This window comes from Equus caballus, chromosome 9, assembly GCF_041296265.1.
Source record: "Equus caballus isolate H_3958 breed thoroughbred chromosome 9, TB-T2T, whole genome shotgun sequence".
NCBI classification, from domain to species: domain Eukaryota; kingdom Metazoa; phylum Chordata; class Mammalia; order Perissodactyla; family Equidae; genus Equus; species Equus caballus.
In genome coordinates this window covers 30029842-30049698 of record NC_091692.1, presented here as the reverse complement: position 1 = coordinate 30049698, position 19857 = coordinate 30029842, and the positions used below count along the sequence as shown (strand labels likewise).

The 19857-nt window shown below is 35.7% G+C and overlaps 1 protein-coding gene across 6 annotated transcripts in view; it reads right to left on the bottom strand.

The window, feature by feature from the left end:
• Window positions 1-11333: 11333 nt before the first annotated feature.
• The window catches only part of LYPLA1 (lysophospholipase 1), a 37213-nt gene continuing 28689 nt past the window's right edge, over window positions 11334-19857 (bottom strand). For 4 of the 6 annotated variants that reach the window (XM_070222248.1, XM_023648610.2, XM_023648612.2 and 1 more), the window contains exons 7-9: window positions 17751-17852; window positions 16529-16705; window positions 11334-13097 (exon numbers count right to left, since the gene is read on the bottom strand). In XM_070222248.1, coding sequence (XP_070078349.1) covers window positions 13044-13097; window positions 16529-16705; window positions 17751-17852 — 333 coding nt within the window. In that variant the 3' untranslated portion in view covers window positions 11334-13043. The remainder of the gene's footprint in view (window positions 13098-16528; window positions 16706-17750; window positions 17853-19857) is intronic. The other 2 variants (XM_023648611.2, XM_070222247.1) reach the window with 1 other exon arrangement.

Sequence of the window (19857 nt, the reverse complement as noted above, 5' to 3'; positions counted from 1 at the left end):
TGAATGCCTTTTTATTTTTATTTTTTCTGCTTAATTTCTCTGGCTAGAACTTCTAATACAATGTTGAATAGAATAGTGAAAGCAGGAATCATTCTCTTGTTCTTGATCTTAGAGGGAAAGCTTTCAGTCTTTCACCGTTGCGTATGTCAGCTGTGGGGTTTTCATAGATGCCTTTTATCAATGTTGAGGAAGTTTCCTTCTCTTCCTAGTTTATTGAGCATTTCTATCATGATTAGTTGTTGGATTTTGTCAAGTGCTTTTTCTGTGTCAATTGAGATGATCATGTCACATTTTTTCTTCATTCTGTTAATGCAGTGGATTATATTGATTGATTTCATGTGTTGAACCACCCTTGCATTCTTGATATAAATCCCATTTGTATGATCCTTTTGGTGTGATCCTGGATATGATTTCCTAGTATTTTGTCTAAGATTTTTGTATCTATACTAATAAAGAATATTCATGTATAGTTATCTTTGAGTGGCTTTGATATCTGGGTAATACTGGCCTCATAGAATGCATCAGGAAATGTGACATCCTCTTCTATTTTGAAGGAGTTGAGAAGGACTAGTGTTAACTCTTTAAATGTTTGATAGAATTCACCAGTGAAACCATCTGGTCCTGGGCTTTTCTTTCTTGGGAAGTTTTAGTTACTCATTCAGTCTCTTATAGGTCTATCTAGATTTTTTATTTCTTTTTGAGTCAGTTTTGGTAGTTTGTATGTTTCTAGGAATTTGTTCATTTCACCTAGATTATCTAATTTTTTGACATACAATTGCTCATAATATTCTCTTATAGTTATTTTTATTTCTATAATGTTGGTGGTAATCCCCCCACTTTAATTTCTCATTTTAGTAATTGACTCTTCTTTTTTTTCTTAGTCGTAGCTAAAGTTTTGTCATTTTTTTTGGTCTTCTCAAATAACCAACTTTTGATTTAGTCAATTCTATTGGTTTTCTAATTTTGAATTTCACTTTTATCTAATCTAATTGTTACTATTTCCTTCTTTCTGACAGCTTGGAGTTTAGTTTGCTTCTCTTTATTCAATTCCTTAAAGTATAAATTTACATTTTTAATATAAGATATTTCTTCTTTTTAAATATACGCATTTACCACTATAAATTACCTCTGAACACTATATTCACTACATTCCAGAAGTTTTGGATTGTTGTGTTTTTGTTTTCATTTGACCCAAAATATTTTCTGATTTCTCTGTGATTCCTTTTTGACCCATTTATTGTGTTTTAGTGCGTTGTTTATTTCTTATTCTTTTTTATTGCCATAATGAGTCTATTTAATATGCACAATTTGTGAATTTCCCTTTTTTTCCTGTTATTTATACCTAGCATTATTTCATTGTGGTTGGAGAGATACTTTGTATAATTTCAATCTTTTAAAATTTGTTGAGACTAATTTTGCCCAACATGTGGTCTATCCTGGAGAATGTTCCATGTGTTCTTGGGAAGAAGGTACATTCTTTTGTTGTTGGGTAAAGTGTACTGTATATGTCTGTTAGCTCTAGTTAGTTTATAGTGTTGTTCAAGTCCTCTATTTCCTATTGATCTTTTGGCTAGTTGTTCTATCCATTATGGAAAGTGGTGTATATTGAAGTTTCCAACTATTATCACAGAACTGTCCATTTCTACCTTAAATTGTGTCAGTTTTTGCTTCATATATATTGGAACTCTATTGTAAGGTGCATATATGCTTGTGATTGCTATATCTTCTTGATGGATTGACCATTTATCAATATGTAATATCCTTTTTTTCTTTTTTTGGTGAAGAAGATTGGTCCTGAGCTAACATCTGTGCCAATCTTCCTCTATTTTATATGTGGGTCACCACCACAGCACGGTGCAATTCCTAGCCCAGGATCTGAACCCATGAACCCAGGCTGCTGAAGCAGAGTGCGCTAAACTTAACCACTACACCACTGGGCCAACCCCTAATGTCCTTTTCCTTTTATAGCATTTTTTTTTTTGAGAAATATTAGCCCTGAGCTAACATCTGCCACCAACATCTGCCACCAATCCTCCTCTTTTTGCTGAGGAAGACTGGCCCATCCTTGCCAATCTTCCTCTATTTTATGTGGGATGCCTGCCACAGCATGGCTTGATAAGCCATGCGTAGGTTCACACCCAGGATATGAACCAGCAAACCCCAGGCTGCCAAAGCAGAACACCCCAACTTAACCACTGCACCACTGGGCTGGCCCCTCTTTTGTAGCAATTTTTGTCTTGAAATCTATTTTGTCTTATACTGGTATAGCCACCCCAGCTCTCTTTCAGTTACCATTTGCATGAAACATCTTTTTCCATCCTTTCACTTTCCATCTACTTATGTCTTTCGATCTAAAGTGAGTCTCTTGTAAGACATCATATAGTTGCATGTCTTTTTAAAATCCATTCTACCAGTCTCTGCCTTTTAATTGAATACTTTACCCTGTTTAATTTAAGATAACTACTGATAAGGACTTCTGCCATTTTTCTGCCTCTTTTCTGTGTCTTAGACCTTTTTTATTCCTCATTTCCTACATTACTGCCTTCTTTTGTGATTGACTTTTTGTAGTATAACACTTTTTACTCCATTCTCATTTCCTTTTCTGCATATGTTTATTTTCTTAGTGGTTACTCTGGGGATTACAATTAACATCTTAAAATTATACTAATCCAGTTTAAGTAACCCCAGCGTTGCTGCAGTAATATACAAATGTCCTGCTGCTGTACAATTTAGTCCTCCCCTCTCGATACACTTGTTGTCACAAATTAAATCATTACAAAATGTGTGCCAAGTAATGTAGATCTATACTTAACATTTTATGCATTTGTCTTTTAAATCATGTAGGGAAAAAAGAGGAGTCACAAGCCAAAAGTACAATAATACTGGTGTTTATATTTACCTATGTAAGTACCTTTAGGTGTTCTTTATTTCTTCATATGGCTTCAAGTTACTGTCTAGTGTCCTTTCATTTCAGCCTGAAGCATTTCTTGTAGGGCAGGTATACTAGCATTTAATTCCTTTAGCTTTTGTTTATCTGTGAGTGTCTTAATTTCTCCAGTTTTGAAGTATAGTTTTGCCAGACATAGAATTGTTCATTTACATTTTTTTCTTTCAGCACGTTAAATATAACATGCTACTGCTTACTGGCCTCCATAATTTCTGCTGAGAAATCATCTGTTAATCTGGTGGAGGAATCTTGGACATGATGAGTTCCTTCACTGTTGCTGCTTTCAAGATTCTCTCTTTGTCTTTTGACTGATTTCAATTGGCTCAGTGTGGATCTCTTTGAGTTTATTCTACTTTGAGTTTATTAAGCTTCTTGGATGTGTAGATTCATATCTTTCATCAAATTTGGGGAGTTGCCATCATTTCTTCAATATTTTTTATGCTCTTTTCTCCTTCTGGGACACCCATGATGTGTATATTGGTACACTTGATGGTTTTTCACCAAGTTCTTAGGCTCTGTTCATTTTTCTTCATTCTTTTTTTTTTCCTTTCTGGTCCTCAGACCAGATAATTTCAGTTGGCCTATCTTCAAGTCTGATTCTTCTGCCTGCTCCACCCTGCTGTAGATTCCCTCTAGTGAATTTTTATTTCAATTACTGTTCTTTCAGCTCCAAATATCTATTTGGTACCTGAATTTTTATCTCTTTATTGATAATCTCTATTGATATCGAGATATTATTCTCCTGGTTTGTTTTAATTCTTTGCCCATGGTTCGCTTTAGTTCTTTGATCATATTTAAGAGAGTTTATTTCAGGTCTTTGTCTAGTGAGTTCAGTGTCTGGGCTTCCTCAGGGACAGTTTATGTTCATTTCTTTTATATCCTGTTAATGGTCTATAGACTTTCTTGTTTCTTTCCCTGCTTTTTATTTTTTGTTAAACACTGGACATTTTGAATATTATAATGTAGCAACTCTGAAAATCAGAGTTGTTGCTGTTTCTTGAGTGTTACAGTTTTTGTTTTTTAAGTTTTTTTGTTTAGTGACTCCTCTAAACTCTTTTTTGGTAAAAAACTATATTCATTGTCATGTGTGGTAACTAAGTCGCCGTTTTTTTAGCTTAGTGGCCAGCTAGTAATTTGATAGAGATTTCCTTAAACATCTAGAGACAAAAAAACAATAACAAAAACAAAAAAATTCTCACTGTTTGCAGCTAGGCTCTGTGTGTGTTGGGGCATGCCTGTAACATTCAAGTGGGCAGCTTACAACTCTGCCTTTGCTTTCACATCTTGCTTGCCCAGGGCTTCCAGATTAGCCAGAGGTGAGAGTTTAGAGCCTTCTCAGGTCTTTTTGAGCATGCACCCTACCCTGTACATGCACATGGGCTTCTAGATTTCCAGGAATATGTGGAAGCTTTTCAAAGCCTTTATTCCTCAAAGCATCTCACTCCCCTGCCTTTCTTCTTAGGCTTTTCAGTGTATCTATTGTTTCCCTCAAATTATATTCTTTGCCCCAGGTGACAGTGGCTGGTTCATTTTCCTTTATTTTTTTTCTTTTTCTTAAGATTATGATAGTTTATAATCTTGTGAAATTTCAGTTGTACACTATTGTTAGTCATGTTGTAGGTACACCACTTCACCCTTTGTGCCCTCCCCCTACCCCCCCTTTCCCCTGATAACCACCAATCAGTTCTCTTTGTCTATATGTTAACTTCCACTTATGAGTGGAGTCATACACAGTTCGTCTTTCTCTATCTGGCTTATTTCACTTAACATAGTACCCTCAAGGTCCGTCCATGTTGTTGTGAATGGGACGATTTTGTCCTTTTTTATGGCTGAGTAGTATTCCATTGTATATATATACCATATCTTCTTTATCCAATCATCAGTTGATGGGCACTTAGGTTGCTTCCACGTCTTGGCTATTGTAAATAATGCTGCGATGAACAGAGGGGTGCATGGGACTTTTGGAATTGCTGATTTCAAGTTCTTTGGATAGATACCCAGTAGTGGGATGGCTGGGTCATAAGGTATTTCTATTTTGAATTTTTTGAGAAATCTCCATACTGTTTTCCATAGTGGCTGCACCAGTTTGCATTCCCACCAAGAATGCATGAGGGTTCCTTTTTCTCCACAACCTCTCCAACATTTCTCACTTTTTGTTTTGGATATTTTTGCCATTCTAACAGGTGTAAGGTGATATCTTAGTATAGTTTTGATTTGCATTTCCCTGATGATTAGTGATGATGAGCATCTTTTCATGTGTCTATTGGCCATCCTTATATCTTCTTTGGAGAAATGTCTGTTCATGTCCCCTGCCCATGTTTTGATCAGGTTGTTTGATTTATTGTTGTTGAGTCCTTTAAATATTTTTGAGAAGCATCCTCCATGTAGCTACTTCTCCAACCTGAGAGTTCTAATTTAGGCAAGATAAAGGCACACTCTTTGTGTTAGTCCTTCAAGAAGCCACCTGAGAGACAACCACAATTCTTTGGAAACAAGACCTGCTTTGCTTTCTTCAATACAGTTATGTGATGCTTAACGATGGGGATATGTTCTGAGAGATGCATCAGTAGGCAGTTTTATCATCATGCAAACATGATATAGTGTACTTACACAAACCTAGATGGTATAGCCTACTACACACCTAGGCTGTATGGTAATAATCTTATGGGACCGCTGACTATATACAGTCCATTGTTGACTGAAATGTTGTTATGTGGTGCATGACTGTATCTGGAACCCACACTGAGAATGTGGATTGCCATCTTCAACACCATCACCATGCCTAGGAGGGGGGAACTAAGCAACAGTAAGTTAAAATGGCACAAAGCTTTCCTACTGGGTTCAGTGAGTTTTTTCTTGATTAAGCATTCACTTGGTTGCTATAAACCTTTGACTATTTTCTGGAGTTCCAAAAGGCTGATTCTGACAGTTTTTGCCAGTTTTTTCGTGTTTCTTTGGAGGGACAGACCCTTGGAATTCCCTACTCCACCTCTTTCACTGATGTCACTGTCATTTTTGTTTTACATATTTTGAGACTATATTGGGTACATATGCATTTAGGATTCACATACCTTCCTGGAGAATTACCACTCTTATCATGATGTATTGATCATTTTTATCCCTAATAATACCCTTTGCGTTAAAGTCTATTTTTAAGAACAGATTTAGGTATAATTAACACACATATGGTTTACTCAATTTAAAGTGTACGATTCAGTGGTTTTCAGTATAGTGACAGAGTTGTACAACCATCATCACAATCTTACCTTAGAACATTTTCATTCCCTCTAAAAGGATTCCCAGACCCATTGGCAGTCGTACCCCATTACCACCACCACTACTCTCTCAGCCCTAGGCTATCTATTTTCTTTCTCTATAGATTTGTCTATTCTATTCCTTCATATAAAAGAAATCATACAATATGAAGTCATTTGTAACTGGCTTCTCTCACTTAGCATGTTTTCAAAGTTCATCTATGTTGTGACATTGCTTTTTATTGCGACTAATATTCTCTTATATGGATATGCCACATTTTATTTATCCGTTCATCACTTATGGACATTTGGGTTCTTTCCACATTTGGGCTATTGTAATACTGTTATGAATATTCATGTAAAAATTTTTGTGTGGACATGTGTTCATTATCTTAAAGTTTGTTTTACCTGAAACTAACATAGGATAAGCCATATTACTTTTTAAGATGTTACTTTTTGGTAGTGTTTGCTTCTTATATTTACCCATCCCTTTACTTTCAATCTTTCTGTAATTAAACAGAATCTCTTGTAATTAAAATGTAGCTTGATATCGTTCTTTTGTCCAATCTGATCTTTGTCCTTTTACTGGTAAACTTAGTCCACTCACAGTTATGATTACTATTATTTTCAGATTTGTATCTAACATTTTATGAAATTTCTTGCTCTACATTTTATATGTTTTCTTGCTTTCTTGTCCTTTTAATTGAGCTTCCTTTATTTCATCTTCACTTACACTAGTTTGGAAGTTACATATATTTGTATTCTTTTTTTAGTTAGCCTTAAATCATGAATATTTAATCTAAAGGGAATGAATATTTCTCATCTACTCTCAGAAAATAGATGATCCAGAGACTATTTCAACTTCTATCATCGCTCCCATTGTACATTAAAAAAAACCCACAAACTTTTTCTTTTGAAATATTCATAGATTGACTGAGAATTGTAAAGATAGTACAGAGACGTCCTGTGTACACCTCACCCAGTTTTCCCCAATGGTTACATCTTACAAAAATATAGTACAATATCAAAACCAGGAAATGGACAATTATAAAATGTGTGTATAGTTCTCTTATTTTATTACATGTGTAAATTCATGTAACTCTCATTGTGGTTTTAATTTTTAATTTCCCTAGTGGTTTAGTGATGTTGAATGTATTCTGATTTGCTTATTTGCCATCTGTATAGCCTCTTCAGTAAAATCTCTTAATGTTTTTTGCATATTTTCTAATACATATATATATATTTTTTTTTTTTTTTTTTTTTTTTACTGTTGAGTATTGAGAGTTCTTTATATATTCTAGATACTGGAGTTGTGGATGTGTGGTTTGCACATATTTTCTCCCCGTCTTAGCTTGTCTTTTCATCCTCTTAACAGGGTCTTTGAAAGAGCGAAAGTTTTAAATTTTGATGAAGTCCAATTAATGTTTTTTCTTTTAGGGATTATACTTTTGCTCTCTTATTTAAAAAACTTCAAGCCCAACATCTCAAATTTTTTCTCCTGTAAGTTGTATACTTTTCTACTTGACATTTAAATCTGCTTTATTTTGTTCAGTGCATCTATGTGTCTGTCTCTCTGCTAATACCATATAGTTTTGATTTCTGTCACTACATAAGTCTTGAAATTCAGTGGATCTCTCTTGCTTTCTTTTTTTTTCAATATCGTTTAACCTATTCTAGTTCTTTTGGCTTCCATATAAATTTTAGAATAGTCTTGTGTATTGCTACCACAATCTAACTGAGATTCTAATAGGAATTGCATTAAACTTTCTATCAATTTGAGGAGAATTAACATCTTTACTATGTTGAGTCTTCCAATCCATGAACATGGTGTAAGTCTCATTTAGATCTTCTCTGATGTCTTTCATCAGCATTGTGTAGTTTTCAGCCTTCAAGTCCTGTACATGATTTGTTAGATTTTCACTTAAGTATTCTTTTCTGAGTGATTGTAAATAGTACTGTATTTTTAATTTTGATTTTCTCAAGTGTTCATTGCTAGTATATAAAATACAATTGATTTTTGCATGTACTTTATTTTTATTCAGTGTTTCAGCTCCCACATTAGCATTATTAATTTTATAGTCAATGCTTGTTTAGTTACTAAATGTTTACCACCGTCTTTCTTCCCCATTTTTCTCTCTCTCCTTTCCTCTGGTTCATTTCTCTTCTTCTGAAAGAACATCTTTTAACAGTTCAGTCAGTATTCTTTTTCTTATAAACTTCCTATTTGTTTAAAAATGGGTGGGGTTTTTTTTGCCCTCTCTCTTAAATGAGTTCACCTACGTAGAAAGTCCCAAATTGCCCTTTTCTCTCCAACTTTGATGTTATCCCATTATCTTCTGACCTCTGATGTTTTTCTGACGTGTACCGTGTGACAGTTTTAGTAGGCGCTCTCTAGTTGCTATTAAGATCTTTTTCTATGGTGTTTTTTGCTTTTCACCATGTGTCTGCCTCTTTAGAGATTTAATTTATTTATCCTGTTAGTAACTCATTTTGCTTGTTGAATCTGAGGTTTCTTATCTTTCCTGAAGTCTGGAAAAACTTCAGCCATTTTGTCTTCAAATATTGCTTCTCTTACCTTCTGTCCTCTCCTTCTGCAGCTTTCATTAAACTTAATATTGGACCTCTATTTTTCTAGTCTCTTATCCACCCTTTTGCTCGCCTGATTTCTTCTGAGTAAATTTCTCAGAGCTTTCTTTCGCAGATAATTTCAGACACAATTCTGTTGTGTCTAACATGCAGTTTAATTTATCCATTTGAATATTTTTTGTAGGTCATAGATTAACACAATTCAAGATCTGAAGAATAAAAAGTAGTTTCAGTTTGGGAAGCTGATAAAGTTCTGGAGATGGATGATGGTGTTGGTTGCACAACAATGTGAAATGTAACTAATGCCACTGAACTATACACTTAAAAATGGTTAAAATGCTAAATTTGTTGTATTTTACCACACACAAAAAAATCTGAATAAAAAAATTATACCAGGGCAGGCTTGCTTACCTCCTGTCCTTACCCACCTCATTTCTTCCTCATTCATGCTCTATAACCACTTTTATTAGATTCTTCAAAATCCTCTAGCATTTTGGGTTTTCTAAAATGTAAATTCTAGCCAAGACAAATACATGGTCTTATTTCCTCCATCTCTTTCAGTTTTTTACATTACTTTTTCATCAATAATGTATTCTGAATCCCTTCCAAATTAATAAATCCTCATTCCTTTTCTATAGCTGTATAACATTCCATTGTATAGATGTATGATAGCTTATTTAGCTGGTCCACTTTTATTCCACACTAGGTTGTTTCAAATAGTTTACTGTCATAAATAATGCTTCTCCATTAAAACTTTTCAATTGAGTGGCTATTTTTCATTCCTAGAAAATTTCTTTTTCAAACCTGCATTTTCTGATAGTTACTTTTTCATTTGTTTCTTTTGTCTCTGATTGGTTTAACACTCTATACTATCTATGCTATTTCTTAAAAGTTCCTGAGTCTAATGATCCTTTTATATGTCACCTGGCATTCTTTTGTGGCAGTAGACTGTTCCTTCATGTGGTCTGGACTTTGGCGGGGTGTTGAGCTCACTTTTGGCAGGGCTAAATTTATGCAGCCTAGGTGGAGGATGTCATTCTCCATAAAGAATCTGTTTGCCTCTTCTCGGTGCCTGAGGGGTAGAGCCAGTACAAGGAAATTCTTGATGCTACCTTATGAGCTTATGTGTTTCCAGGCCACATAAATAGTATAAATTCAAAATCCAAATATATATGAGGACAAGTTCCTGGTTAAACAATTTCAAGGGAAGAGCTCCCTTCTCTCTCAATCCAGAGCCCAGGCCAAGATAAGCTTCCCCGTCCCTTTCTGGGGAGTCAGATTTTTTTTTCTAGTTCACCTTGTGGGCAAAAAGTGTAGCCCTTAAAGGGGTCCTGGCTTTATAATGGTGAGTTATTGTCTCAGCCCCAAAGCTAGATGTACCAAGTGGGTTTTTAGTTTCTGTTTTAGTTCTCTCTGGGTACTAGAGAATGCAATTTATTATTATAAGCTGATTTTCACCATAGTTTATTCAGCATTTCTATGTGTTCTAAATTATATGAAGTAAACGTTTATGTGTTTAGAAGCATTTAAATTACTTCACAGGGGCATAAAGCAAGGTAGTAAACCGTGGAATTAGGCACATCATTTTGAATCCTGGCTGTTATACATAATAGCTCTGTAACCATTTCTCTAGATAGCAGTTTTCTCTTCTGTAAAATGAAGATAAAGTTGATGTGAGGATTATATGAATAAAAGATATAAAATGTTTAGTACAGTGACTGGCATATGTTAAGTACTTAAATTACATTTTTACTTTTTAGTAATTTTTACAAAATAAAATGGTACATGGGTGGAAATATGTCATGTATCTACTTTTACAAAGTAGCAATAAGATTGACTGCAACAGTGGGCAAATATCCCAAGTATTTATATGTACATAAAACACAGATGTTATTTGTTGACCGATATTAACAATACCATGCTCTGACCACATCTAACTGTAAACACAATAGTTTAAAAAGGATCATCAAATAAAAGATTATCATATGAAATACGGTGCTGCTGTGAAGGATAAATCTAAGAAAGAGTTGAAGTGGGTGACGCTCTTACCATTAGGGCTGTCTGAAAATAGAACAGGCAGCCTCACAAAAAGGTGAGCAGGCCACTTTATTCAAAAGCAGAAACTGAAGAACTGCTGAAGAGACAGAACAGAAAGAATTCCTTTATTGGGAAAAGTTACAAGTCAACAGTGAAATAAAAGGAGAAAAAACTATTTGGGTAATTGATTTATGACACTAATTTAAAAATCCCATGAATACTACAGAAAAAGGAAGAGACAAAAGGGAACCCTAAACAAAACTTCTTAAATAGGTTAGGAACACTGAAAACCAAATTTAATAATTTTTTTTTAGCTTATTAAAATTGAGTAACAAGAGAAGCTTCTCTCATGCCTAGTTCCATTCCAGGCCAACCAAGCCATCATCAAAATTTTTCTCAATGTACATTCTTGTGATTACGTTGTCATTTTCCTCCTTTTTGTTAGAGACACCATTCCAAAGCAAACCCAAATATTAAAAATAATATTCGAAAAAGCAGTCACAGAAAAGTCAGAATTAAATTTTATTTCACATTGATAGAAACCGTGAAAAAGATTTACATTTTCCCACATTACAGCACAATATTTCAACGGAATATTTCTTGCCATAAATTAGATCTTGCTGATTTGTATAACTGAAACAACAATTTATATTCTTCAAGGTAAAGCAACATGACTTAGTAAAAGATTGTTTAAAACTTTTAAATCCAGACATAAACATATGGCTTCATTATTAACATTCTATACAGTCCATTACTAAATTATTTCCATTATCAATTAGCACCCATTTATAAAGATGCATTCCTAACATTGTTTTAGTCAGTTGGAATACAACAGAAAATTTAACAATAGTTCAGAAATATCAAGTGTACATTTTTGCTACATATTAAACTGTGGTAACTACAGCATATATATATATATCAAGTTCTGACTAACCTTTATTACCCATTAATTTGTTTTCATATAATTTTTACCAATAATCTGAAAAATTTTCTTTAAAATCAAATAATTGCTACTCTTATGTTTGCACAAAAACTAATTTAAAAAAATCATCTGACTAAAGTGGAAATTTCAAATAAGTCCACTGGCAGATAACATTAAAGCAAATTTTTCTAATGGATTGTTCATTTCCTACAGTAGTTGGTTTCAAAGATACATACAAAATAAGTAAACTAAAACTCTATGCTACAAGATCATCTTAGAGCAAATCATCTTAAAATTAGTTTTTAAAATCAGTCTTAAATATTCCAGAACATACTAGAATATGACCTAATTATTCTTTCAGTTACAGAAAAATACAAGCACAGAATTAATCCCATTACCAGGACCGAAGATCGTGATAACTATAAAGGTCTAACTTTGGACTAAGGTACAGTTTAAGAAATTAGTATTGGAAGTTTGAAATGATGCCTGGTTTCTTTATAGAAGTATAAATACATTTTAAATACCAACATGTCTGTGATTCAGAATGTCAAATTACAGTATGTATTGACAGCAGATGTCCATGGCAAGGAGGCAATATTTGGTCTGTTATGAAGGATGAAAAAGAAGAAAGAACATATTTCTTTTCTAGAGAGGAAAAAAAAATATTAAATAGAAATGATATCGGGAAGAAAAGCCTGGTCCCCAAAATAAAAGGGCCATTAATTGAAGAGAGCAATATTCTTCTTTATTGACACTTAGAAGTATTATCCCTATTATTAGGAATAATGTAATAACATCTCATTCTGATGTATTACAACCCTTAACTATATGTGAATACATATATAAAAATACAGATATTGCATGGTGACTATGTAATTTTGGAATAAGTCCATTACACTAAGTCAGAGCTGCACAAATCATTTATATCTTAACTGCTCATTTATACTTGAACAAATTTTCATTAAGCATACTAATAATTCTCAAATGATGTAATACAAAATCTGGTTACAGTATTTTATTATTTTGCTGAATTACATGTGGGGAAAAAGGAGCTAGCTGCTTCAGCTATTTTAATACTAGTATATTCTGGATGATATTATACAAATACATGTATAGAAACTTAAAAGATCATAAATTTCCCAGAAGGAGATATTATCTAGTCTGTGTCATTGGTGTATATTTGCAAAACATTTTAACACTGCAAACATCAGAAGTTTCAAGACTGGGCATGGGAGAAGGTTGATACTCTACGACAGTGATGCTGGTGTGTACTTCTACACGAGGCCTCTTAATGATGTCAATCAACCGGAGGTAGGAGTTTATCAATGAATTGCTTGATATCCATCATTTCCTGTTTGGAATAAAGTGCCAGTAAGTGGTTACACAAATCAGAAATTAAATCCCCACTAAAATACCACTAACTAAATCTATGATGTACATAGCTAAGATGAAACCACATTTTTACTAGTACAATTAAATAAGAAGTTGTAATAGAGAAATGAGGCTATAAGAGAAACTTCAGAACATTTCCTATGATGATGATTACTGTACATTCAAATGATAGCTTCCATCTATTATCTAGTCCCATGAAAATGGTCTGCATTTTGTTATACTTGAACAAACAGAACACTGAGGGTGAGGAGGTTGGAAGGGGCATTAGCAGTGACGATACCTCTACTGAGAAGTCTCAGTAAGTACACAATTACTGCCAACTAAGCATCAGTGGAAAAGCCTAGCTTTTAACATTCCCTTATTAGAATGAAATGCTAAACCCACAGCATAAAATATTTTGTGCCTTTCATAAGGATTTACATACAACCAACCATATGAAAGAGGGCATGTACCTAAGATAGGCCTAGAAAGATATGAAAATGAATATACCAAATATTTATTACAGAAGAAACTTTCCTAGAAGACTCCTGCATCTGGCTCATAGTTTTCTCACCTCCCTCAAACATATTTCCTGCTATCATCTCCAGTATTTCAAGGCTTAGCCTCACAGACTCACAAATTAGCAATGCAGAGAACCTTCAACCTTATAATTTAGTCACTCAGAAAGGAAAGCCACAGCAGGACAGTGGCCTACACAACACTCTAAAGTCCTGAAAGTTTCCTGTGACACCACCTCCTACTGTTCTGCGTCTTTTCACTTTCTGCTCCTATCATCCAGGCCAGTGTCCTCCAATGTGACTGCACAAAGAATCATCTATGAGCTTCTATTTTAAAAACACATCCATACAAACACAGATGTCTGAGTTCACTCCCAAACCTCCACTGTACTGAATCAGAATCGCGCTGAATTTGGCATTTCAGCATCTGTATTTATTAATCTCCAGGTTACTTGTGATGCAAAGCCTACTCTGAAAACCTCTGCTCCTAGACCCTCAGTCCCTCCTGGATACCGGACAGCAGCCCACTCCCCTTTCTGATTCAGTTTTCATTATGGTTTCAACTATGTTCTCCGTAACACCCTAGAATCCCAGGCCCCCTTGTCTTTGTGGATAAATCATACTACTATCTGCTTTCTCTGCCCCTAAAGCAAATGATTTAGCCAGGCTGAGTGGTTGCAAAACACTGTGAACTTGGACTGCCTCAATGCTTAGCAATCAGTTTTTATTCTAGGCCTTTTCAAGCCTCCACATCTATCTAGGCCTCCTTCATTCTTATCAATGAGCACATTGCCTACTTTACTGAAAAGATAAAGAAAGAGGATCTAATGTGAGCTCTCAACTACTCTCTTTTCTACCTCAAAATCCTTGTCTATACTCATCCATCCTCTTCTATCCTGATTCAAAAGTGGTGTTCTCCTCTTTTAAGGCAAGCACTACCCATTTCAGGACTTTATATAACATGATCCCTTAGGTTCCCCCCACTCAATTATCGTCTCTTTTTCCCCAAGGATTAGCACCTGAGCTAACATCTGTTGCCAATGTTTGGGGGGTTTTTTTGCCTTCTTCTCCCCAAAGCCCCCTAGTACATAGTTGTATATATTCTGGTTGTCAGCGCCTCTGGTTGTGCTGTTGGGATGCCGCCTCAGTATGACCTGATGAGCGGTGCCATGTCCACACCCAGGATCCAAACCAGCGAAACCCTGGGCCACAGAAGCAGAGCACAGGAACTTAACCACTCAACCACGGGGCTGGCCCCAATTATCTTCTCTTTGTCACACCTTCTCCCCCGCTCCTCCCCACCGACAGGAGTCTCTTTCTCCCATCCCATTAAAAAAGAGCCTTCCTACTCTTTTCCCCCTTTACCAAAACCTTTTTTAAAAAGGTTTACACATGCTGCCTCTACTTCCTCATCTCCCTCATATCTACCTCACACAATCTGCTGTAGTCTGGCTTCATCTCCCCAAACACCCGACGTCACAGATGGCTTACTACTGTGTAGTTTCTTCCTGGCCTACTTCTGAATCGTTCTCTGAACTCTCAAATGAGTTGCTCCCTCCCACTCTGAAACTCTCCTCCTGTATTCCCATTCAAACCTCACTCCTTTGACCTCCCCCAAGGTTCTATCCCTTGGCCTTGTTTCTCATGATATTCTCCCATGGTAATTCTTCACTGGTCAATAATAGTGGTAATTATTCGAAATCTTTATTTCAGGTTGAGCTTCAGACAAGTATTTCCAACACCCACTGTGACATCGTGAGGTACATCAATCTCAGTATGTTCACTATACTCAGTACTCAGTATCATCTCCTTCCTGTCACCCTAAAGCCAGCACTGTATCTACCTGATGAATGGATCCTCTTAGTCATCCAAGCTAGAAATCTAAGGCCTCTTTGATACCCTCTTCTTTCCTACCCCATAAAATTAGTCACTAAATCCCACTGGATTCTGCCTCATTTGTCTGCAGAATGTAGATTAGATCACATCTTGCTTTGATCAAAAGATGGCAATGGGGGCCAGCCCCGTGGTTAAGTTCATGTGCTCTGCTTTGGCAGCCCAGGGTTTCACCGGTTCGGATCCTGGGTGCGGACATGACACCGCTCATCAGGCCATGCTGAGGCGGCATCCCACATAGCACAACCAGAAGGATTTGCAGCTATAATATACAATTATGTACTGTGGGCTTTGAGGAGGAGAAGAAAATAAAAAGATTGGCAAAAGATGTTAGCTCAGGTGCCAATCTTAAAAACAAAACAAAGCATGGCAATGCCTTCCAGCTGACTAGTGAACAAGTCCATCCTCAGTACAACATAAAAGCTCTGTAGAACTGAGTCTCTTCCTCTCTGTGTCTTCTGTTCTGACACCCAGGCTTTCATAAGACTACGGCCCAAGTGGACAGCTTGCTTTTCCTGTCCCACAGTCTTTTCTCTGCATACTTGCTATCCAAATCCTACCCATTCCTCAAAATCCAGCTCTTTCATTATCATCTGAGTGCCTTCTAAGATAAAATTAATCTCACTTTTCTCAGTTTTTCAGAGAACTTTTTTTAAACTTCTAATATAAAATATATCACATTCTGCTTTCTATAGTTACTTGAATATATATTCTTCTTTCCTATTAAATTTTTAATTTTAATTAATCTATTTTAAATTTTAATAAAAGGGACTGTTTTTTGTCTTTGAATTATGTACAATGCTTGCATGTAATAAGAAATCAGTGTTTTTTGAATTAAATTGAATGAACTTTGACCTAAGTCCTGCTAACCTATGATTCAGTACGAATTCATTAATTAACTCCTTTAAACCCCTAAGTAGTCAAATGTTATTTATCTTAAAAATATCACATGGAAAGAGTTGCAAATATGTCTTTGTAATCACTGTTTCCAAACATTTACCTGTTGACATGAACTGTGCATCATGCCTTCATAGGTTTTGAAGGTTACATTGGCTGGATTTACCAATGTTTTTAGCTTTTCGACAGTAAGAGAACCAAACATTAGGGGAACTAATGGGTCACAATCTCCATGGCACTGGAGAATAGAAATATCTCTATTAACTCCACTGATAGGACCCTGCAAAAAACAAAACAAAACAAAACTAGTATTATTTATTCAAAAGTGTAGAGCATGATGCCAGGCATTTAAAATTGTAGATACGCACATACAACACACTATTACCTTCATTATACGTTATATATGGCCACAGAAATAAAATTCTTTCCATCACTATACTCCTCTTTATTTAAACTTTTACAGGACATATGATTACCCTGTCTTGTGTTATATGTTTTCCCATGAATAGGTTCCTTGAAGCAGATTGTATCTTAATTCTTATAGAGTCACAGTGTCTTGATATCAGAGGTATGTTTTAGCTGAATCATGTTCTTTTCAGCTCTTATTTAATTGATTTCAATAAGATGGTTAATAAACAGCACTTACTATGTGCAAGACACCAAAGAGTTACTATAGAGCAACAGAAAAAACCCTAGATTTAAAGGTGAATTTGAAAATAAAATAATGTCCACATCTCCCATGGTTACTATATATTGCTTTACACTGTTGAATATTTAGAAATTATATTCTATGGCAAAATTCTATCAAGCAGTGAACATACTGAACATTCAAAAATAATATTTCTACATGTAAAAAATAGTCCTAATTTTTATATATATCTTAAAATGTATTAAACACTTCAAAATAAGATTAATGACAACATAACTTATTTCTTATTCCATTCTATGAAATCCACAGTAAAAACAAGTGTACAGATAAAGCCTAATGATACATCCCAAAAGTCTAAGAAAATTCTTCTTAAAAAAGGGTGATTGATGTAAACTATGGGCTTTGGGTGACAACAATGTGTTAATGTAGGTTTGTCGATTGTAACAAACGTACCACTGTGCTGTGGGATGTCAACAGAGGGAAAGCTATGCAGGTATTGGGACATGGGCTATATGGGAACGTTCTATAATTTCTGCAGAATTTTGCTGTGAACCTAAAACTGCTCAAAAATAAATGAGGTTTATTAATTAATTAAAAAAAAAAGATAATCCTCTCCCCAACATCATCCGCTATCTCCAGTTCAGTAATCCAATGTTGCGTGCATCAATCAGGCTACCTGTGGAAACGAAGCCCGCAGCGGAAGCCAGCAGCTGAGTGCAGTGACACCTGCCAGTTTCTGCTGTGTAGTAAGAGCAGTGTATAAAGATAAAGCTCCTCCCTGGAAAGATAAGCAGGGAAAGTCAATGGAACACATCCTCTGCTAACAGCAACTCTTAAGAGATTTCCTGTTATTAACAATGTCCATAAAAAAGTCAAACTGGTTGGCTAATGTCATATTAAATCAGGCAAACTAGTAGAAATACATACACACCCTACCATGTCCTAAAGAACATGCTTCTCTACACTCAAGACTATTGTGAGAACACAGCAACTACCCAATCAGTCAAGACAGAGTTAATAGTACAGTTAACTGCTGCACTTACAACCACCTTAGGAATATTCTGAATTTATGGTTACTGTTTTCTCCTCTGAAAAGTCTTAGGTATAAAATCAAATCTAGTCTTAAATTGGTATTATTTTCTAAAACAGGAATTCAAGATAAAAAGAACTATGTAGCAGACAACTTTAGATTATCTGCCTACCCAGCTAACAATACCTTGCATTCTGGGAACTGCACTCCCATCAGTCATCTAGATGCCACATCACTCTGACCATTCCCATGGGTCATGGGCCACATGAGGACATGAGATTATTTCTCATCCAGAATAGCTATGTTCTTTCTCCCAGGATTTTGAAATTGGGATTCAGTGACTGTTGGTCTGTCTCTTTGTGTGGCTGGAACTGTTAACATGTTAACTCAAGAAATGGAAAAGCTATAGGGTGCAAAAGCAGAGACAGCCAGCTGTAGATGGAGAGGCAAATGAAGGAGATGAGCAGAGCAACAGAGATGAAGACAGAGAGAAAGATCTGATGGCTTTCCAAATCCTAGCTATTCCTGAGGCCCTGCTTCATTATCATCCTTGGTTTCCTTGATGTGATCCCACAGACACAACTTATTTCTTAAGGTACTAGAAGTTGGTTTCTATAAATTATAATCAATGAATCTCAAATATACAGACTCCTATATTCGCTTCCTATTTGAACCAAGCATTCATTTTTGTACCTACATTTATGTCACAATGTGTATTAAAATGTACATTATCCATGAAATTTCAACAAATACCAAATCAAAAACATACCTTTCTACTGTGTATTGTATCAACAACCTATCTTTCTATTGAATTCTACCTTTTAAATAATTCCACAATTCTGACACTGGCCTAATTCAGGTATGCTGAACACTAAGCTGTTGATGCAGAATACCTGCAGATTAGAAGCTAGAGCAATGTGGGGATGGGTGACATGGCAAACAGGTGATAAGCTGGAATAAAGACGTAAGAGCAATATGAGGTAACTGTGCCTGTGGAAAAAGTAGAGAGGGTAGGAGAAAAAGTAAAGAAAGAGAAGACGATGCCAAAAATAAACATCACATATTTATATCTAAACCTATTTTACATGACAAAATGAAGGAGGATAATGATGCCACCAAGATGGCGACACAGGTCCTTCGTGACTTCACTCCCCCTTACAAGAACAACTAGCAACTATTCAAGAACAAGACACCACTGAGAGAATCCTAGAACACAGGGTGAAGCTGAAGCACCCCTGCACCACACAGACCAAGACAGACGCATTAGCAGGGTAAAAGCAGCAGCAGCTAAATGTTGACCGCATTGCCGCACTGCCCCTCCCCCAGGCCAGCACAGCACCACGTGGAGAGGAGTCCTCTGGGCCTCCAGTTCCCCCAGTGGGAAAAAGAGAGTCCAGGGAGGACAACAAGCACCACCCCCCAGCATTGTGGGTCGCTCTGTGGGAGGTCCTACTCTGACCTGCCCCACAAGGACTTCAGGGGATCTGCAAGGCTCAACTAGGAATGTGACTGTGACAGAAAGAGGGAAGAAATTCTCTGGTCTTCTACTGTATTGTTCCTATCAACAGTTTCCTCCTAGGACAGGGGACTTATGTTTAAATTAGAGTTTTGTTTAAAGGGGTGTATAGTGTTAATTAAGAAACCTAACTACATGTGTACTATGGTTATTTTAAGAAAATATATTCCAGGTTCCAATCAATTTACTTAATAAATTGATTTTCAAGATGTAACTTATAAGGTGAAAGCTACTGCT